Source organism: Dermacentor variabilis, chromosome 3 (genome assembly GCF_050947875.1).
Source record: "Dermacentor variabilis isolate Ectoservices chromosome 3, ASM5094787v1, whole genome shotgun sequence".
Taxonomy (NCBI): Eukaryota; Metazoa; Arthropoda; class Arachnida; order Ixodida; family Ixodidae; genus Dermacentor; species Dermacentor variabilis.
In genome coordinates this window covers 23,179,320-23,202,062 of record NC_134570.1, presented here as the reverse complement: position 1 = coordinate 23,202,062, position 22,743 = coordinate 23,179,320, and the positions used below count along the sequence as shown (strand labels likewise).

Here is a 22,743-nt window from a genome sequence, read left to right as displayed (position 1 = left end):
CATGCTGGATCCCAACGCCTGGTCGTTCGCGTGTATGGTCACGCGAATCGTGGCGCGTTCGAGGGCGGCCACGCGAGGCGGTCTCGCAGAAGCATGGGTCGGCGCGCACGCGGGATACGTCCCCGCCGCGCGCCGACCCGCCGGGCAAGAGGGTCGCTGCCCGTGCGGCACGGCCGTCCCGCTTCCTGTCTCCAACCCAACAGCCCGAGCGCCTTGTCTCCCGACGCCCGAGTAACCCCGCAGCGGCGCGACGCTCGCGCCATCTCTCGCACCGCGCTTCAACCACATTGACCGCCGCTGACGTCACGCAGGCCACGCGGCGAAGTGGGATTACAGGAGACGCGCTATGCGGGAAAAACATCAGGGGACGCGCGAGAGTCGCGCATCCCCACACACTCTAGCAGACAACTACGTCGGGAACCTAAGAACGACGAATGGCAGATACATGCCCAGGAATATTGCTGCGCATGAAGGTCCGCAGGAGCTAGTATAGCAGACACGTCCTCACATACTTTCTGCGGTCATAGAAGTGACAGCACTTCTATGACCGCAGAAGTTCTCTCGGGTACAGCTACCGAAGCATCGTTGCTGGCCGCTGAAAAACGTCGATATTTGCAGATTGGCTTTCGGAAGAAAGCTAGAAGTTCGAGGTATAGAATGAAGTTAGGCATTCAAGTAAATATGCTGCGCCTGCATGGAAGCATATAGATAATTGGCTGGGGACGCTATTAGTCGACGACGAAAGGGTGGATTGGATGGAGCAGACGTTTGTGCTCTCTCTCTCTCTCTCTCTCTCTCTCTCTCTCTCTCTCTCTATATATATATATATATATATATATATATATATATATATATATATATATATATATATATATATATATATATAGAATGTTACGGACGAGGCGTGGAAGAGTATAGGAAAGACAGTCCAGCATCGGTTTCGTTCTCCGCTCCGCACAAAAAAAGATCCGTCGTCCTCTTCCTCTCGCATATATATATATATATATATATATATATATATACACACACCCACACAAGTTAGTGGTCATACCTGTTTATTCAAAGACGCCGGCTGTCGCCGAACTTTGCGACAAGTCTGTGTGCTAATATGATGTCGTTTTTACAGGTGGGCTCCGATGAATTAATGTAATACAAAACAGTAACTTTTTTCATTGCAGGAGGACGCAGGAAGAATGAATTGTTGGGATAGTTGGTTTGGCATTGCTGGTGAGAAAAATTAGCGCAACAGAAAGACAGCACACGCAAGAAGGGAAGACAAAGACGGAAGCGATCCTACCTTTGTCTTCCCTTCCTGTGTGCGCAGTGCTCATTTTCTTCATCAGCTGGAGGTCACGACAAGTATATCGTCGCTGTGACTTGAGTTCTTTTTTCACCTGTGCCCATTTAGGTAGACCTCAAGAATGGTGGTGATGACGGGGACACGTTCTGGCTCCCATCTCGGGGAAAGCGTTCCGACGCCATGGCCGGCCACACAACAAGTACTAGTACGAAACTAACTCTATGCCGTGGCCCTTGCTGACGCCGCGCTACGTGACGCTGTATTGACGCGCGAAAAAAAAAAAAAGAAACGCGTCACATGGTTGATGATTTAAGAGTCATCAAAGAGCAGTCCTCCGGACGTCACTCTGTAATCCTTTATTGGTATCAATCTTCTGGGGGTGGCGGAGGCACGTAGCAGTCTTGTGGGGCGTCGTACCCTGGCTGGGATGGCGGGCAGTACGCGTCGCCACCCGGAGCTGGAGGCGGCGTGTACGTGACGCCGGCGCTGCCACCGCTGTAGAAGGCCGGCTCGCTGGGCGGCTGGTAGCTGTCGCCGGGGTGCGCGGGCGGCACGTAGGTGCTGCCTGGCGTGTACCCTACTCCGTGCGGCTGGTAGCTGCTGCGCAGGGAAGACAAGTGTGCACGGTCGGTAAGCAGAGATTGACATCAGAGTGTAAAAATCATCATCGGCCTCATCATCGTATATCTGATCATTGAGGTTCCCACAACAAATTACCGGAGGGAGCTCTGTCGCTGTGATCGTTCAGCCACCATGGGAACGATATATTGCACTGACTTGTCTTGTCATCGGGCTACGGAATCACGTGAATGCCGTTAATTGTTACGCTTTATCTTTCAAAATATCCGTGCAATCACATATTTCTCTAGACACAGCAAGGCAATAAGTTTCCGCGCGCGCGCGGCGCTATGTTTAGTCGAGAGGGATGAATTTGCAAAGCAGGAAAGGCGCTTGAAGCGAGAAGGACGACGTTTAGGCAAATACGCGTCCCACGCTGGCTGAACCGACATACATGCAGCTCTCGCACACACTCGCCACAGTTCGTTCTCTCTGGTGGTTTTTGTAAAAAAAGCGTTATAGTATGTTGTACTTTTTTCAGACTATACATAATTCTTAAACATCACTAATCGCAGACCGCAAAATCGTTATTCATTAACGGGATTACTCGCAGAAACGGACACTACTTCCACGTGAAGTAATGTCCAATTTATTTCGAATTTGTTTAATTTGTTTTTACCAAAGTGGACTGGCGCCAAGAATAATTCAGTCTTCCACTAGTTGCTTGCAAAAGGGAGAATCGCAGCCGCCGCCATGATTGGTGCGCGTAAAACTTGAAAATTAGTGCATGCGAAGTTCATGTGTGCGGCAGTCGCGGCCTCAAAAAAGGCAGTGCGAAACCGATAATGTGAAACAGGCTGTGGGCTAGACAGAACAAACGAGAGCTATAGCACGATGAATAGTCGCCGAGTGGAGCGTTTTCGTTTCCAAAGGAGTGCCGCAGTTTTCAGCATCATATAGGAATGACAAGCATAAAAGGAAATGACCGACAGTGGATAAGGTCAGCATATTGCGCCTGGAACTGCCTTTACAGATGCAAGGAACTTCGAGATAATCGCTAGGATGGGATGGGACGGGCGAAGTGGTGCCAATCACCGGACCTATACTGAGGCTTCCCAATATACGCTGCCAGATACCCCTTGCAGCTCAGGGCACTTCGACTATACATCGTAAGTTAAGCAATCTTATAAAAGAGAAGTGGGCACGGTAGAGTTTCATACTTTGCTGTACAATTTGCTACGGCCGCTGTCCGCACCACGCGCGTTTTGCCGTTATAACCACTGGGGAGGTGGAAACTGTCGGTGTTGTCTTGGATCTTCAAAACTAAATTCCAGCGTTACTGTACGATGGAGAATTTAAAAAAAAGTATTACATTCTCATTTCTACGAAATCTTAAGTAAAGAAGTAACACGCTGTATTTGCTAACTAGCCTCCTCTTTTCATTTTAATTTCAGTGACAACTTCACCCCGCCACCTCCTACGTTTACCCAGGTATGCCGAAGTGCCACACCTTTATTGAATAACGTATTTGCTTACTTAATTTTATTAAATAGTAGCTTCAAAATATTCGCACAAGGACGTTTCGAATGCTGGCAGATGTCTCGGAAGCACACAGCCGAGTGCTTACAAAGTGGGTGGCTGGTAGGTGGCCGCCGAGTCCACGGTGTCCGGTGCCGGTGGTGGGCAGTAGCCGGTTCCCACGGGTGCCTGGTAGCTGTCCACCTGGTCGGATGGCGGAGGCGGCGGCACGTACTGGTCGCTGCCAGGTGGCGGAGGAGGCTGGTACGTGGACATGGCTGCTCGGCTGTCTACCTCTGCGCCAGTAGCACGGCATTGGAAAAGAGTGCGAATGCATGACGGACAGTGTTTCTCACAGATCGATTGATCTACGACAGAAGTGCGCAGTACCGCGAACGTTTGTTTGATTGCCTCGATCTTGCGACAGTCGCTCGTGCTCCAGTCGGCCCTTATTATATAATCAATTTATTTTCACCGTGTAGAGCAGCGCATTGTTACACTAAATGTTTCTTAGGTGAAGTACAGAGTTTTCACTGATGGCCTTTGAGAATAGACAGGAAAAAAGTTAAAGAAAACGAAACGCACATCTGACAATTGAACCGGCACGCCACTCACGACACGACTAAATGTCACAAGCTAGGACATTGCGAAGGTCTCCCATTATTGGTACCATATATAATGCCTAATATCCGGTGTCCAATTGACAAATATAAATAAATAAATAAATAAATAAATAAATAAATAAATAAATAAATAAATAAATAAATAAATCGAGTATTGTACGAATTACTCAACGAGCAAGCGTTCACGCGTTGTACAGAAACCGACACAATTCCGCTTTTCTGTCGTACTTAAACAAATACTGCATGTATCGGAAAATCAGACGCGAATGGAACCATGAAATGCTTGTCTGGCTAACGTCGTGATCATCATCACTTATTAGTCTCGTCGAGGGCCCGAAACGGGCACTACCTGAGTGGGGAGCAGTGAAGGCACATAAACGACGTAGGGGTCAAACTATTGCGGCGGGTGTCCAAGAAAGTTTAAGCGACACACAGCAATTATTATTATTATTATTATTATTATTATTATTATTATTATTATTATTATTATTATTATTATTATTTGTTTTTACATATAAAAATTTAACACATATACATTTAACAGGCAAGGAGAGAAAGAGCAATTGGACAAATGTAAAATAATAATGTAGAACACACAGTACAGATCACACACAGTAAGGCCGGTCACTAGAGGTCACGCTACTACAGAATGTTAAATAGAAGAAATAGTATCGACGCTACAAACGCGAACCTAAGTTAGTTAATTCTAGAAAAGTAAGCAGAGTACAATGAGCCTGATCGCGTCGAGACGCACAGCCACCGGGGTACAAACATTCGTCTAGTGTCGTACACCCCAGGCCAAGGAGATGATGGTCCCTCACCAGGGACGTGCGCTGCGCAGTGAAAGCGGGACACTCTAATACCAGGTGTTGAAGTGTGTCACAGGAACGGCAAGGCGTATGCGATGGACTGGCCACACGTCCTTGTCGGTATAAGCGTTCACACACGTTCACACAGTCAACCGTTAGCTTGAGTATATAGTCGTGCTGTAGCGCGACGAGGCAAGCCTCGACCGCGAACACGGGGCGGGCACGTTCCATTTGCGACGCGCTGGTCTGCATGCTGCTTGAGTAGGTGGCGACGAATCAACAGACGAGCGTCATCGAGCTTGCACAAAATTTCAGGGCAGACACAGTTGTTATAAGCGTAAGTTGAAGCCAGTCGATCAGCCTCTTCATTTCCGGAGATTCCTAAGTGTGAAGGTATCCACTGAGCGACGGGAGGTGCCTCACGTGATGAAATTTTGTTTGCAGTCAGAAATGCTGCACACAACTGGGAAATCAATCTCACTGCGTTGTAACCTGCCAAGGGCAGCTCGGGAGTCCGTAAAAATGGCAATCTTCGATGTGGTGAACTCCTCTTGCGTGTATTTCAGTGCAACATTAATCGCTGCTAGCTCCGCAATTGTTGACGATGTTGAATGAGGTATTTGAAAGATACGCCGTACTCGAGTCGAAGGGCAGAAAAAAGCTGCCGAGGCGCCTTGACCGTCGCTGTGCACAGATGTATCTGTGAATACTTGAAGATAATCTGGAAATCTTTCGAACATGGGGGACTGAGCTAATTTTAATATTGCCGAAACAGGCATAGCAGACTTTTTGTGTACGTAAGGGATTGTGAGCTAAATGGGGAATACGTGTTCCGTGATAGCTTTTGAAGGCGGAGGCATAACTAAAGCCATCATGTTCAGAAATATCAGTGATATTCATAAATACTGCCGCCATGTTTTCTATTCGAGATAACGGGCGGTGAATGAGACGATCAAGGAGCAATTGACCATTAGATGCGCGGTGCCGACGCTCAATATGATATAGAGCTCTCTGGTCTGCTTGCAGCCTCAGGGATAACTGATGCGCTTCAGCGAGTAACGCAACAGATTGCGCCTCAAGAGTTAATCCAATCATTAGTCGAAGGGCAACGCGAGGATCTCGTTCCAGTGGGGCCATCAAATTCTAGGTGGTACGTTCAGGAATGCTAACGCATACATCATGTCTGAAGGTACAGATGACCGGTACACCTGGGGAGCCGTTATTTGGGGGCAGCCAGCACCTCTAGCAGACAAGGTAGCCACATACTTAAGGAGGGAGTGCGATTTTCGTCGTACAAATTTAACGGTAGGACGCCAAGAAATGCGATATTCCACAATTAACCCGAAACAACGGTGTTGTCACACTCAGCTTATCGGCGTCTCGTCAAGGTACAGTCGGCTGATTGTCCAACGAGCACGTTGTTTAGAGTGTTATGCTATGGCAGCAGACTTATCGGTTGAGATCTGCAAGGCGCCAACTTCACCCAAGTACTCCGAAGTCACGTTCAGAGCTCTTTGCAAGCTTGCACGAAGCCGCGGACCAAGGCGCCCGCTTATCCACAGGGCAATGTCACCTGCGTAGATAGCTATGCTCACAGGGAAGTCACTGTCCCGAGACAAGCGACTTGGAAGCGCGGCGAGTACGGTGTTAAACAAAAGCGGCGATAAAAAGCTGCCCTGTGGGACACCGCACTTCACATTTCGGAATTCACTTGTTATTCCTCCGACGCGCACTTTCATCCTGCGCACCGATGGAAAATTGTGCACAAAGCGGAGCAGACGACCTGAAATTCCCGCGGTTGCAAGAGCGAAAATAATCGCCTTATGCGCAACTCAGTCGAAAGCTTGCTGCATGTTTAGGAAGAGCATGTAGGCGGAATGCTTGTTTCCTCTAGCAAGTTCGAGCGCTGAGTCAAGGTATGAGATGCTGTCCAGAACTGAACGGCGGCGACGAAAGCCACTCGTGACGTAAGGGAAAAAAGTCAGCTCCTCTAGCTTGACATGTAGGCGAAACAAGACCATTCGCTTCGTTAAGTTGATGACATTTGACGTTAGGGATATTGGTCGGTAGGAGTTGAGGTGCCTTGCAGGACGCCCGGGCTTTAAAATTGGTATTACCACGGACAATTTCAATTCAGCAGGGATTACACCGGTTCTCCATACTTCGTTATACTCGTCCAATATACGGTCATGGAAACTTATACACGTTCCGCAATGCTTGATGCGTCACACCATATTCGCCTGGAGCAGTATACGGCGTTTGGAGAGGCTCAGCGCGTGTCGCAGCTCCTCAGGAGTGAACTCTGCCTCGTCCATCTGGCAGGCTGGATCGTAGGAAGCGGTTATGGTACTGTGACTTGATTGGTAACGATCATTTAAGTATCATGCACTGCACAATGTCAAAACTTTTGATATTCACAACTTATAGTCAGCAATAAGTGTCCGTATTTTTCAGGATTGCGCTTATTGAGAATGAAATCGGGCACTTCTGCGACGCCAGGGTAGTGGAGGAAGTGAGTGGGGATCTTTGCCACTGTGCCCGTCTCGCTAATGGCGGACGCGTGAACTGCACTCTGTCACAGAGGACGAACCATCAGTGTTGGGCCTGTGGCACGTAGTAGGGGTGAGTCATAGACGTTTGTTGTGCCACGAGGGGAGTCAAAAAAGGCCGCCATGATGGGCTGTGTCAAAGTTGAAACTCGAGCAAGTTAGGGCTCAATGCAGCGCGTTAGCTTGGTTCCAACTTTCATCACTTGCTGGGAGCGCAAAATTATTAATTTTTGTTGCTTGGACATTAAGAGGTGTTTCTTGTTCAGCGTGTTTGTCATACACAGTTACTGTCGCTAGTTTCGTCTTTGTCAAAATTCATTAATTAAATTGTGGGGTTAAACGTCCCAAAATTGCACAATGAATTATGGGGGACGCCATAGCGGAAAGCTTCGGATTAATTTTTGCCACATGGGGATTCTTTACCGCGCGCCCGAAGCACGGTACACGAACGTCTTCGTATTTCGCCCTCATCGGAGTGCGGCCCGGCCCAGCCGGAATGGAACCCGTGACTTCATGCTTAGCAGCGCAACGCTATCGCCGCTAAGCCACCGCGACGGATTTTCGTCCACGTTTATTTATTGGTTTCTTCGTGAAACTCTTTTTGCAAGTTAGGGTGACAACTTTTTAAGATTTCAGGAATCTTTAAAAAATCGCCCGTGGAAGATAGCATAATTGTTGTCCTTGAGCTGGATTATTCAAAGAGGCGGACATTACTAGCACTAGAAATCGAAACACATGTCCAGATAATTACCAAAGTTTCATTAATTAACTTCCTAGTTAATTACATTACGCAACATATTGCATAAATATTGCAAGACGTATGCGCTTGAAATGAATTTCCAGGCTGACACCAGCTTCGAGATATTATTTCCCGAAGTGCGGGACGAAATACACGGGCGTTCTAGTTACTTTCGCGCTTAATGCATAACGGAGCGTTTTGTTAAAAAGAAAGTGAACCAACAGTGCATCTTTACGGCGAGTTTGATGGCGCATATTTCCAAACTGGTTTAATTCTGGAAATTCATTCCGAGTGGATACGCATTGCAAGCTCAAGGGCTACAATTAGTAAATTGTAATCTGTGCCGCAATGTAATTAATTAACGAGTTAAGTAGTAGTACTTGTTAATTAGTTGAACATTTGCTTCGATTGCTCTTGCAAGTAACGTCTGTCTCAGTGAATAATCCAGCTCAAAGACTTGAACTGTGTTATCTGCAACAGGCTACCTTTTAAAAATTCCGGAAAACTTGGAAATGATCACGTCGTATATAGTTTTCTCTTACTCCATCATCTTGCGCTACCCTTTCTCTCCTCCCATGTGTACGTCACACGGCCAGCGTGGACAGTGTGTACAGCACACAAGCGTAGAAAATAATGCGCGACAGTTGAACGATCAGCTCGTCCGATAGCCCGTTTCGCGCAGCGGGTGTCTTGGCCTGGGCTCGCAGCGATCCGTTGCCTACCCTACAAAATTTCGTGCGTTGCTCATTTCTGCATAAAGGCCGCCCGACGATGTGCAGCTGAGCATAAAGGCCAATTGCGGTACATCCTGTTCCTCCTCTCTTATGCACAGAGGGAGGAAAGGCTCACCAATAGGTTACCTCCGCTTCTACTACATATTGTACACGAAGGACCCGCTATTCTTTGTCACCGTGGTTTCCCTTGAGCTGTGAGTACGGGTCACGTGTCTTAGCTTTTCGTACGTAAAGGTACGCATCGCCTGGAAGTCGGGTAACGCCCTCTCTATTCGCCAGCTCTTGCCCTGCCCCAAGCGCCTCTACGAGAACTCATATTTTCCGACACGTCGGGACCTTGTACCTGCGCTATCTTATCGCAAAGACGAAACGTGCGCAGCGTTCCGAACTCGGGCGTCGCTGCACTGTGCGGATACGTATACATCGATAAGCACAGCGCCAAGTTCTGCCCCTTAAGTGTGCGCCGGCCTATGTTCACTGCCACGTTTTTTTCCCCAACCGCACGTCACTTTCGTAGCCGGCTTTTCTGATCTGCAAAGTTAACGCGATAGAGACATACTTGATTTCATGCTACCAAAAAGGTTATACGATCTAAATTTCACACCTGATTCTGCGAAGTATTCAGCGCATTGAACCGATAGCCGCACCGGTCGACCATGCAGAGCGCCCAGCAAAGTCAATGTGACCTATCTATACCATGGCGTTCCTTAATCTTTATGCGTGTGAGGGGATCCGAGTATAGTATTGAAGATGCGAAGCTATCACGTGTTCTTGGATAAGATTCTACACGTACCATGAACTCGCTGGCCCAATGCGGCATTCATTTCATATCTTCCAGTATAGCTCAGTGTGCACTTATTTGACAAGCGCCGGTAAATGCCAATTCAGCTACTTGTCGCACCTCGGAAGATGAATGCACACCTTGGTGTAAACAAGTATGCGACAAGTTAATGATCTCGTGAGAGTTAGGTTACGTGGGTGAAACAATGCATATTGCGCGTGACGCTGCATGGAGGGACAGTGGCGTAGCCATATTTTTTTCTTTCTTTTTTTTTTGAAGGGGGACGGGGACGGGGAGGGGAGCTCAGACAGGCCGCATGCTAACAAAGAAATTTCGCGGGGGGGGGGGGGGGGTTGCAAGTGCCTGGTGTGTGCCCCACCCCGCGCCTTTGAAACACCACTATGGAGGGACGCCGGACTCTTCCACGATATCTCTTTGTCAAACTTCGCTGGCATTACCATATATTTACGCCGCTAATTCATTTAGGCCATTTTTTTTTCACGCTATAAGAATGCAACTAAAACGACCACGGCTTTATGGCGTATGTTATATGGCGCGAAACAAGATGTAAGAGGATATTTGCCCGATGAGCTGCAACCTTGCCCGTACCGTCTGCGTCACAAGACTCAACGCATCCCATGTGCACCGACGAGGTGCGCTCCGCTGTTCACGTCGCGTCGGCGATCGCGTAGACCGTCCTCGGAGGCGGCGTTCCTTCAGCGGCAGGCACTGCGTCCTGGGCGATACAGGCAAGGTGCCGCCGGCTGACGTCCCTCACCGCGTAATCTGGGAGTGGCTGCGGAGCGGGAAAGTGTGGTGTTGCCGAGGTGAGCTTCTTCTATGGAGACAATCATCGAACTATATACTAGACTCCATCTGTGATTCTGCGCTTAGCATGCGCGTTTCTCGCTACACAGAACGATGCATCTACGCTTTACGTGTCAAACGGGACATTTAAAATTTTTAGTAAGATCCCGTGCATCCTCTGTGATTACTGCATCGGGCGGCATATCGCCGAGGAACGTCAATACACGTAAAAACACATCGAGACGTAATGGGAAACGGGCAATGCTGCACAAAGCGATACAGTCTTGTAATGACAGTGTAATGGACGCTGCGTGGTACAGCCAACGTTGAAAGAAAGATAAATAAAGAAGATAAAAAATAAGTAAAATAAGTGTCGCTATCACTGTCGGAAAGTTTTGCTGTAGGCCAGAGCTTCCAGCATGGGAACTATACGTGCAGACGGAAGCAGATAGCTGCGGGTTGCAGGGCCAAGTTAAACTGTGCATCACTGTAATCGATGCGTCAAATAGTTCAAAATTTTCACAATTGATTAATCAATCCATTGCTCAACAAAGCTCACGACTTTTTACTTCTGGGGCAAATAGAAATCGTTCAAAAGGCAGCTGTCAACCGTTTTCGGAGAAGATGTGGGGCAGCAAGTGCACGAACAGCGACACGAAAGAACTGTACAGGAAGGGGGAATCATTGTGACAAAATAATATCGCAGTGCTGCGATGTGTAAGTCAAAAAGTCACGCGGAAGATGATGCACGTCTATAGGTTGAAAAGCAGGAAGTAGCGCTGCATCACGCCAGGCCCACTCACGCTTCGACGTCCGCGTGGTTCAGCTATACAGACGAGCGCTAACGCAGGAAAGGCGCACGTATATGCGGCAAAGGAGGTTTCGTTCCGGCGAAATGGCGCCGTACGTCGTCAGTGAGAGCGACAGCCCGGAATAGGTGCTCAGAGTTTTATCTTGCCGCTCTGACAATAGCTCCATGCGAGCGGGTGGGCGGCGGAGGCGCTCTGTGTATCGCGTAGCTGCGAGCAACTCTTGTAACGCGTATACGTGCACGACAGGTGGGCGTATGCTGCGATGGCCCCTTGCAGGCGACGACGTTGCCTCGCGATTTCTTTCCAGCCGCTGCTGGTTACTTTCCATGTTAGCCACCCTGACACATCTTCTCCAAGGCACAAATGAAACGAAGATATAGTAGAACAAGCTTGCGAAAAAACTTTTAACTGGCAATCAGCGTGACATTTATGAGAGTTCTATTTTTTTTCCTTTACTGGGAGAAACGGAAAAGTGCGCATTTAGATGACAGAGAAGTCCATAATTGACTTTTACTGCCATTAATATTTTCTTTTGTTGTTGTTGTTCACCATGCGGCTAACCGGAAAACCTTTTATGACTGCGCTCATTGCACCTATATATGTATACGTCCGCAAAATTAGGTTGGGTGTACCGTTTATACGTTGTTATGTAGTACATTTAGTGACAAACACCGAGTCTCCAGACCTGGGGGGGAGGGGGGGGGGCTGAGATGTGCTGGAATATACAGGATGCTTCAGCTAACTCGCGCTAAGTGCCAGAACAGATAAATAAATAAATGGGCGCCACGCGTGTCAAATTGGTGCGTTATTGTTTTGAGCCGTACGGAGCACGCTATGATATTATTTCCAATCCACCAAGCTGAGTAATTAACAAAAATTGCGTATTTAACTTTATAAATAGTAACTCTAGCGAAAAATCTTCAGTAGAAAAGTTGTAGCGCTTGTTCAGAAACATCGAACTATTTCAACTATGCTGAGGTAACCGCCCTGATTAATTTTTTTCCAGCCTTTCATTAAAGTTCCAGCCTTTCCTTAAAGTCCGCGAAATTAAAAGAAAATACCAGGTGACTGCTGGCTAAAGCGCCGCGCTCTTAGTGCCCTCAAATGTAAGTTGAATGAAACAGCAAAAGCTGCTCCGTGCACACAGATCGATTGAACAGGCTGTCGGTGATTGCGATGGGCGTTAAGTGATAAAAGAAGCATACCGTTTTAAGAAAAATAATTATTCGCTGAAAAAGCGGCTGCCACGTTAGAATGCGATATGGAACCGAAAGCAGCATTTGACTCAGCGCAGGCATCCTTTTCTTTTCGGACCAATGAAGAAACACGATGCAGGGCCTGAGGCTGATGATGTGATGAAGGACGGAGATAAAAATTATGCTGCCTCCGGTCCCATATCGCATTCGCACGTGGCGTCCGCATTTTCATGGAATAATTTTTCTCTTAAAACGGCACGCCCCTTTTGTCACTTAACGTCCATCGCAGTCACCGACAGCCTGTTCAATCGATCTGTGTGCACGGAGCAGCTTTTGCTGTTTCATTCAACTTACATTTGAGGGCACTAAGAGCGCGGCGCTTTAGCCAGCAGTCACCTGGTATTTTCTTTTAATTTCGCGGACTTTAAGGAAAGGCTGGAAAAAGATTAACCAGGGCACTTATCTCAGCATAGTTAAAATAATCCGATGTTTCTGAACAAGCGCTACAACTTTTCTATTCAAGCTTTTTCGCTAGAGTTACTACTTAAAAATTAATTAAGCAATCTTTGTTAATTAGCCAGCTTGACAGATCGGAAATAATATAATGACGTGCTCCGTATGGCTCAAAACAATAATGCGCCAATTGGACACGCGTACCGCCCTTTTATTTTGATACTTGGCCCGAGTTAGCTTAAACACCCTGCGCATATAACTGCTAATTTTGGTTAGCATATTAGCATAACTGCAATTAGCATATAACTGCTAATTTCAATTATATATAACTTTATAACTGCTCTCAATACGTGCACGGGCGACAGATGTTGGCTGCTGCTTCTGTACGTTTCGAGAGCCTCGCCATAGAGAAAGAAATCGCCTCACGCTGAACTCTTCTCTATGGTGTTAGGCTGCTGAGCACAAGGTCGCGGGATCGAATCCCGGCCACGGCGGCCGCATTTCGATGGGGGCGAAATGCCAAAACACCCGTGCACTTAGATTTAGGTGCACGTTAAAGAACCCCAGGTGGTCGAAATTTCCGGAGTCCTCCACTACGGCGTGCCTCATAATCAGAAAGTGGTTTTGGCACGTAAAACCCCATAATTTTTTTTTGAACTCTTCTCTCTCTCTCTCTCTCTCTCTCTCTCTCTCAGGGACCATGCGTGTTGTCAAGTGCGCCGTAGCTTTATACTGGCACCTTAGCTTTCGCAATCGTACACGCAGAACGCGGAAAAAGAAACACGCATTCTGGTTGTCGCTGCCGAAACGTACTGAAAGGCAGAGTACAAGGCTTGTTGTCGAGAGGAGCATTATTAATGATGGAATGGCTCTTGGCATGCCGTGGATAAACGTCGCACGTAATGGTAGCCCAGGGCTGAGTCTGTTCTTTGTATTTTCAGCTCCCGAGCTGAAACTTCGTATTGCTAGTATAATTCCGTTTGCCTGCGCACACCTGCTTGGCCCTTGTCCCCTAGAAGGCTGGTTCACCGCGCGTGTATCAGTGCGCCCTTAGAAGACGTAATTTCCGCCGCGACTAGTTGAAGGGCACCCGGCTGCTTGGCTATGTCTCTGCTATATTTTGCTGCTTGCGTGGGAGGAGCAGGTGTTTAACAGGTAGCTTTGCTTCGTGCTGTTCCTTTTCAAGTATATTCAGAAAGCAATAAAGAGAAAACGCTATTGTTTGATTATAGCGGGGTAATTTAAAGGAATCCGCATTAAAGAAACATAATTGAGAGTTTAGGGACTTTTAAGACCGCATTTTTTTTAATTCCTCAACTTTTTTGCAATTATTGAAACGTATAAACATTTCAAAAAACTTTATGCACCAAGTTTTCATCACTGTAACATTCTTATTTTTGTGGAAACATTGTGGCATAAATGAAAATTCGGCTCGCAACTATTGCTTTACCAATGGCTTTGCACTCTAAAATAAATTTGCACCCTTTGGAGTGTATCTCTGCCACACAACGATAATCGTCATCTGCCTTGATGCGTTTCCTTTCTTGAAAACGCCGCGCCCGCTACTTTCCTTTCGGGAATGCTATGACATGCTGATAACGCGCATGCTGTTCGTTACTGGAAAGTACCGGGCTCGTCGCGTTAAAGAAAGGAAACGCATCAAGGCAGATGACGATTATCGTTGTGTGCCAGATTTACACCCGAAATGGTGCAAACTTCTTTTAGAGTGTGTAACCAAAAGGGCTGCCCAGGTGATCGATGAGTTGGACAGCCAAGGGGTCGAAATCCGCTGGTTTCCTGCGCACATGGGGTCTGTCGATCCATCTCGGAAAAATTTAAACGAGATGGCTAACGCAGCTGCGCGAGGACTTACTATCCATGCACTACGCGACCAGGGCCTTAATAATATACAGCAGGAGAACAGGGACCAATTACTTACATATAAAGAAATCACGAGGCATTACTACATGAACAGAAGGGAATTCCCAGTGCCACACGCTGAGCTCAATAGAGCTCAAGCGGTGACTCTGAGATTGTTGCAGACAAGAACTTATCCAAGTCCAAACTTTATTAACAAGCTATATCCAGACAGAAAGGTACCAATCAATTGCGAAAAGTGTAATGGCATCATTACTCTGGATCACATGCTTTGGCAGTGTCCTGTGACTTTCACGGACTGTGACAAGGAGACAGACTGGTGGCGGCGAGTCCTACACAGTGGAGTTCTTTTCGATCAAGTACAGGCCGTCCAGAAGGCTCACGATACGGCGGTAAGGTTAAACCTTACTGTCCCGATGTGTGAGCCACCTGCGTAAACCTAAGGGTTGATCTTCAGGACATTAATAAAGTTCATCCTACCATAGCATACCATATTACTGCAATTGAAATTTCTGTTTTAAACGCAAAAACGATTAATATTGGTTTAGCGGTTGTGTCTAGGGTATCGTTTGATCCGTGAGCTCACTGAGATCCGCTGTAACCGACGTGGATGTTCGTGCCCCAATTACTGGCTCACATTGGTTAGGTGCAAGGTACATGTCCCCAAAAGTTCGTGCAGTATGTTTAAAAAAGATTGCGACAGAACCAATCTGACGATGACTGTCGACGGTAATGCGTTAGCATAGGATCAGTATAGTGATACGACGTATTGCCACCGTCGAAGCGAGTTATGTGTGAGGAGTGTACTGGCGGCGAGACTACCCTTTCGGCTTCCATAGGAACCCTCGGCGCCATCTAGCGCCGCCGCTGCGAAGCTTGCGCGCGGCTTCCGAAACGAAATGCAAGGCGCGCCGGTGCGCGCGAACGCTGAGAATTGTTCACTCGCTTGCCGCACATCCAGTGGCCCATGCTCAGTAACACAGGTTGGCGAAAGGGTCATTCAAGAGCGGTACATACCCAGTGCATTCATGGCGCAGCCTGCTAATGCGCTGGGTTGCCGTTCTTGAGGAACCATTGTGATGTGGATTTGATTCGGCTCTGTATCAGATAATCTTAAGTAATCTTGCCATCGGAGAGTGGCACATACCTACTTACCCAAGTTGGCGTCAAAGACGTTCGCTGAAGACCAGCACAGACCGAGTGGCAGGTACCCCGTGCTCCAAGTCAGCGTAAATGAGTTTCTTCTAAGAGCGGTGCCTACCCAGTCCCGCGTCTGCAGTTACCCGTGGCGGCGTGAGAGTGCTTTGTTGAAGAGAGGCACGTATGTACACGTTGGCACATACTAAGTGACCCAAGTTGATCGGATGGTTGGCTTCTAACTCTGTTACCTCAGCACAGCAGCCCGATGCGCTCACCCTTCTGCCACTGACTGCCAAGTGACCCATGTAGGCAGGAAAACAGTTACAGGTCGACAGACAGACAGACAGACAGACAGACAGACGGACGGACGGACGGACGGACGGACGGACGGACGGACGGACGGACGGACGGACGGACAGACAGACAGACAGACAGACAGACAGACAGACGGACGGACGGACGGACGGACGGACGGACGGACGGACGGACGGACGGACGGACGGACGGACGGACGGACGGACGGACGGACGGACGGACGGACAGACAGACAGACAGACAGACAGACAGACAGACAGACAGACAGACAGTGCTGGAAGTACCCAAAGAATATCAACGCATTAAACATCTGACACCTTTGTATGCTTAATGTAGTTAACTTTCAAAATACTCCCCATTAGATCGAATACACTGGTTTCACCTCTTCCATTGCTAGAAGCACCATTGGAAGTCCTTTTCTGTTAATCGCTGCAGCAGCAATATCGTTTACTTTGGAATTCTCGTCACAATCGGCAAAATCTGCCCTCGGAGCACAAGTTTGCATTTGGAGATCAAAAACAAATGTTTCAGGGGTCCCTGCAGAGTTTTGGAATTGCGTGCCGAAAAACTCGCGCACTATCAGTGCTGGGTGCGCATAGGTTCATTTGCAGTGCAGAAACATCGCCCGTCATTCCGCAAATTTGGTCACACGCGGCGCACAAGGCTCCCGCGCTTTCTTATATATTTTAAAATTTCGTTTTCGACCTTGGCTCATCTTTATTTTTCTATTCCTTGCTTTGCCACTTCAGGTCGATGTCGTATTCATAAATACATATTTTTTTTTCGCTGGTGACGGACCCTTTGCACATTTCTTCGCTGTCTTCTGAAGTTTTCGAATCAGTGCAACATCGTTTTCGTCGCAACTTTCGCTCTTTCTGCATCATCTTCACGCAAACCTTTTTATCATTTCCACATTTTCTGTCAAGATTCGGTGAAGGGACGAATTTTCCAATGAATTTCTGATATCATTCTAACAGTCATTCGGCGGTCGCTGAGTACAATAGAACATACACAATCGATGGCTTCACCTTCGCACCAGGTGGAAAGGCGTCCTGATCTTGCATTGTCCTTGGGGCCTTCTCGGCCTTCCCGAAAACGCTGAACCAACTTGAATACAGTTGTTTCCTTAAGGGCATCCTTGCCATACGGATTTTGCAGCATCAGTTGAATTGCTACACTATCCCTGCCCCATTTCACAAGAAATTTGGGAATTCGATCATTTGTTCCGTCTGTTCGTCGAGCTCCATTATGAGAGACTAAATGTGGATTTCACAAGAAGTGCACGCATAAAATTCCGCCTTTTCATTCAAACGATCAAGTGTGTACTAGAGGTCAACAGGGTTCGTTCGAGTGGACACAGCGAGAGAGCGACGCCGCTACCTCCCACTTTTTTTTTTTTTTTGCTGTCTTACTGAACTTTTGGAACACACCTCGTACGCCTCTTGGACTTCGAAACCTCTAACACGAGAGACGGTGCGGCACCGAAATAGCTCTCAAGAGGCCACAGTGGTGAAGCACAGATGTCTAGAACAAGTTCAGTGAGACTAAATGTGCAACGAAAAAAGAAAGCCGCGTGTTACGTACTAGTACGTTAGAATTGAATGCACAGATCCCAAATAATCGCTGTCAGGACACAGACTCGGTGTACTCTGGCCTTGCTTACGGCTGCGCATAGAGTTTAGCGATGGGTAGAGCATCGGGGATGATGCTGGGGGGCACCCGGATTAGAAACATACCGTCGGACGTGTAATTTATTGATCGACAGCTTTTGCTGAGTCATCTAAACCAGAAACAGACCGAGCGAGGCACACCAATCGTTTTTCCCCGAGGAAGACGACGATAACATGGCAAGCCTCAGAAAGATAGGTAAAGAAAGCCTCGCGTACAATATACATATCGACGAACGACTTAGAATAGTAAGCTCAAATCTGTTCCCATAAACTTGGTGAACGTGGCTCCTGACACACGCGGCCCGCTGACGTCATGCTGTTAACAAACATGAACAGTTAAACCCACTCTAGGCACCAAACAGAGTGACGGCGCACTGGAAAACGTAAACCGGCCGCTTATCGAAAGAAGTCGACTCATCAGCAATGCACCACACTTTACAATCGCTATCTCTTCAAGACACTGGCAGCGCGGACTTGACGTGGAGACAGGAAAAATCGCGAGCAATGTGATAGGTCATGTATCTGTGTCAAGTTCTTATTGTTCGGATTGAAACAGGAATAACCCGATTACACCGTTTGTTTCGTGAGATTGCACACGAGTCCAGCATACCTGACGATTTTCTGCAGCCTATTGCATGTGGCGGCGTCATGACTCACGCAGAGAGCGCGAGGCGCGTGCTTCTCTGATAAGACCTTCACAAGTGGCTTCTAATCAAGCATGGGAGCTCTAGCCACGGCGACCGCTGGCCTTTATCAAACATCGGTGCAACCATTTTCACCGCGCCTAAGCTTTCCAAAAAGGAAGTTGCAGCCGACGATGTAAAAACGGCCGATATCGAAGAAGCACAAAAGAAGAAAAAAAAAAAGACTCCTCTCGCAAATATAGTGATTGCCTGCTTTCGTACAATCCTTGTTAAAAGATCGGGGCGGATTTACCCTGCAGCCAAAAACTGACATTGAGGCGTGCAACGTGCATCCTTGTCATCCCTTGTAAGCTCTGAGCTTTTGTAAGGCGAGAAGGAGTGATGGCGTCTTACTTCAGTCAAGGTGGGCCACGTGACGCTGAACACCGCGCGCTTTCTCACGAGGCAGCCTACCGCAAGGCAAAGAGTGTGTCCATTGCGACCAAAGAAGCGAGAACCTGATGTTCACGTTATCAGGCAAGCTCACGAGGAACGATATCTTAGCACTAGAGGAGATGTCAGCACCGCTTCCGCTCAAGCACTTTCTACTCGACCCTTTATACGTGCATATCCTTGAGAGTTACACACGGACTGTCGCAGAGCTTCGCAAAAGAGACAGCGGATAACTGCGCAACCGGAAATGATGAGTGCCGCTTCTGGGCACCAAAATTGTATGTCGCGCATCTCGCCCTTTGACCACTTTCAAAGCCCTCTTCCAGATGACAACTCCAAAGACATTTTAGAAATACACTCAACACACCCGAAGATGTCATTACAGCGATCAGCTCTGAAAACCATAATAACTTTCCTTATTGAAATTTATATTGTATCATTGTAAGTTAGCATGTCCTTCTCCTCTGTTAGCGAAAGTTATATTGTATCTATGTATTGTATGTCCTTGTGTGCTTTCATTTGTTTATTTTGTGCAATGGAATTGATCGCTTTCCTTTTGTTTAATAGCAGAAATTGCAGAATGTGCTGTTTTATTGTTGTTTTTCTAATGACTGTTTAAGCATGCTTACGAAATGGGCTTTATTGACGAAACGTTTGCCATGTCACCTCATGTTATCTTGCTTCGATCGTTGAGCAATTTAATGTTTGTTGAGAAATTGGTTCGGCGAAAGTTGCGAACATCTCGAGTTTCATTCAAGTGAATCGTTCACTCATACTCGAACATGGCACATTCCGTCAGAAAACACATACCAACAAATCACTTAGACAAATACAAAACAGAGCTCACCTATAGAGTCACAATGAAGGAACGTCACGCTCTCAATTCTATATAATGACGGCGCACTCCACTAGCGAAACATAACAAATAGAAACTAGAAGGTGTGATTTATCTAAAAATTCTACGAACATGGGCGAGGGGGAGGGGTTCTAGCTCGTTCAATATCCCGTCTCAAGGAACATATAAATAAATTATTTGCTCCAACGAATTTACGAAGTTCGCGCAGCTGAGAACAAAAACCAGTGTCAAGAAAATGCAAGTAACGAAAATCACGAAAACAAGTGCGCGTAAAATGTAAAAAAAAATAGCGATATCGAGAAAGGCCTCCGGAATCAGCTGCTTGCGGTAGCTGTACCACTCTGCCATTAATATTCCCCCCTACTCCACCTCCCCTCCCCACTGAAGGGTATAAAACCGGAAACTCGCATCTGGTTAACCTCCCTGCCTTTCCTTTCTCTGTCTTCTCGCTTTCTCTAAACCACCCGCGCCTTTTACCAACGACTCTTCTCACATTTTTTTCCCTCTTCACCTTCTTTCATACCCCTCATTATCGCAGTCTTTTCGTTCCACCTCGCTATCCTCTTTACCTTCTCTCTCTCCTTTATTCTAATGGGATACGAGGCGGGCTGAGCATAACATAAACAAGTCACACTCGTAACCATCACCAAAAGCGAGTTATTCTTTTCTTCTTCTGCCTGAAACATACTAGAACTTACAAATTCTAGAAAAGCTTAGGAACTGTGTGGTAATTTTCTAAGCGGACCAGTGTATGTAATAATCTATTGATGGCAAGTGTTTTACAGTTAGCTGGTTCACGATTTAGAGGCCAGTCCTAGGGAAATTATAATGTGCCTGCTGGCAATGCGATATGAAGAAGCAAGTGGAATGAATCGGTCTCATCGCGCTAAAAAGGAAAGACTTGCCCATTCATCGTGACGACATGACACGTTATGCTATAAGCATGAATTGGTCGAAAGTGCATATGGACAATATTTGTCCGCAGTTTAGCAAAGAAATCGGCGGATCCCACGCCAGGTGAAAATCGGTCAAAGCGAGCCCTTCTCTGATGTTTACCCAAATATGTCCCATTCCCCTTCTTCCCGTCTATTTAGCTAAACGCCTTTCGCTCTCTGCATACTCTGGTTCGGTTTTGTTCACTTTATCTTCCAGGCTATCCTGGCTCCTTCACTTCTGTGCAGCCGATTACTTTATTTCTTGCCTCCTGTCCTGCATGTCTATTCGGGCACCTATACCAACGGCATGCACATACCCATTCTGGGGGATCTCCTAACGATCTTCACCTACCCAGTGCCACATCTCCAGTTGCTCATGCCTTGTAAACTCAACGTAGAAGGGCAGCTTAATTGTGATTTAGCAGTAGAAAAATCAACTACACAATCTTGCGCTAACGCTGCCAGTGCACTGCTCGTGTCGTTAAAGCATAAGCTTTGGCCACGCCCTGCTACAGAGAGAAGAAACTTATCCCGGTGTCAACCATGTCGAAGCAATCTTGGCAAAGGCTTCGCGCGCCAGACAAACAGGTCCCATGCTGGTAATCGACTTGTTCGCCAAATTCCATCATTTTACTGTGTATGACAAGAAAAGAGAAAAGAGAGATAACGCTTACGTGGTTCTCCTCGGCGGTGAAGTCTTCAAGTGAAGTAAGCAAACCTCTTGTCGGCCTAGCGTGGTCTTCGCGTTGACACGACTCTTGCCAACTGTTTCGTTCTCGTTGGGGCCGGTACGCTATCTCCGTCACTCTCACCCGTTCATTCTGCTATGTTCCCGTTATCAGATAAGCTTGTGCTAGGTATTGAGGCTTGAACAGCCGGCACGTAGCAGCTCCGTGTCATAAAGATTGGACTCATAGCAACGGGTCATCGAAGAATGGCCACAGGCAGCACGGAGTGTGCATGTTTTGCTTTAATATGGTTTGTAATCATAGAGCTATAACACTTTAGATTGTATCAGTAATTTATTTATTCTGCACATTCTCCGCGTTGGATGTGTTTTAAGTCAACAAGGAGGGACGAAATTGTAAAAATACGTTCGTCTCTCTCTCTCGATAATAATGATATATATATATATATATATACATGTAGACTTAGCAGCGGTGGCGTAGAGGTAGAACACCAGCCTCGCGTGCAAAGAGGTCCGTGGTTCGAATCCCGGTGCCGCGCAATTTTCCACCGGATTAAAAAAAATCCGCGTGTTGATAAAATTGCATAAACAGGCCTGGAGTGTGGCCTGACCCCGGTGACCAGAACCGGGTAACGCACTCCCTCACCAGAGCAGGATTGCAGTACTTGGCCACAACCTCCTATATGAACACAACAGTATATATATATCTTTCAGTATTTTTACGTACGGCTCATCTACACCCTGATTCCATAATGCCTCCATGACTGCAGAGGTTTCGACTGAATCAAACGCTTTCTCGTAATCAATGAAAGCTATATATAAGAATATAACCAACCCTTATATATAACTTTAATTGATTACGAGAAAGCGTTTGATTCAGTCGAAACATCAGCAGTCATGGAGGCATTACGGAATCAGGGTGTAGATGAGCCGTATGTAAAAATACTGAAAGATATCTATAGCGGCTCCACATCCGCCGTAGTCCTCCATAAAGAAAGCAACAAAATCCCAATAAAGAAAGGCGTCAGGCAGCGAGATACGATCTCTCCAATGCTATTCACAGCGTGATTACAGGAGGTATTCAGAGACCTGGATTGGGAAGAATTGGGGATAAGAGGTAATAGAGAATACCTTAGTAACTTGCGATTCGCTGATGATATTGCCTTGCTTAGGAACTCAGGGGACAAATTGCAATGCATGCTCACTGACCTGGAGAGAAAAAGCAGAAGGGTGGGTCTAAAAATTAATCTGCAGAAAACTAAAGTAATGTTTAACAGTCTCGGAAGAGAGCAGCAGTTTACGATAG

The 22,743-nt window shown here is 47.0% G+C and overlaps 2 protein-coding genes across 6 annotated transcripts in view; one reads left to right on the top strand and one right to left on the bottom strand.

Moving 5' to 3' along the window:
* Positions 1-1,633: 1,633 nt before the first annotated feature.
* On the bottom strand, positions 1,634-21,532 carry LOC142575275 (uncharacterized). 4 transcript variants are annotated; one of them, XM_075684500.1, is made up of 3 exons: positions 21,424-21,532; positions 3,486-3,672; positions 1,634-1,900 (listed from the first exon to the last, which is right to left on the bottom strand). In XM_075684500.1, exons 2-3 carry the CDS (start codon positions 3,650-3,652, stop codon positions 1,666-1,668), a joined length of 402 nt encoding a protein of 133 aa, XP_075540615.1. In that variant the 5' UTR covers positions 3,653-3,672; positions 21,424-21,532; the 3' UTR covers positions 1,634-1,665. The 4 variants fall into 4 exon arrangements, with proteins under 4 accessions (XP_075540615.1, XP_075540616.1, XP_075540613.1 ...); XM_075684501.1 differs by lacking the exon at positions 21,424-21,532 and adding an exon at positions 11,222-11,376; XM_075684498.1 differs by lacking the exon at positions 21,424-21,532 and adding an exon at positions 10,221-10,357.
* Positions 10,183-22,743, top strand: part of LOC142575274 (cytochrome P450 4V2-like) — a 90,855-nt gene continuing 78,294 nt past the window's right edge. For both annotated transcript variants that reach the window (XM_075684495.1, XM_075684492.1), the window contains exon 1: positions 10,183-10,438. In XM_075684495.1, the coding sequence (XP_075540610.1) occupies positions 10,198-10,438 (241 nt within the window). In that variant the 5' untranslated portion in view covers positions 10,183-10,197. The remainder of the gene's footprint in view (positions 10,439-22,743) is intronic.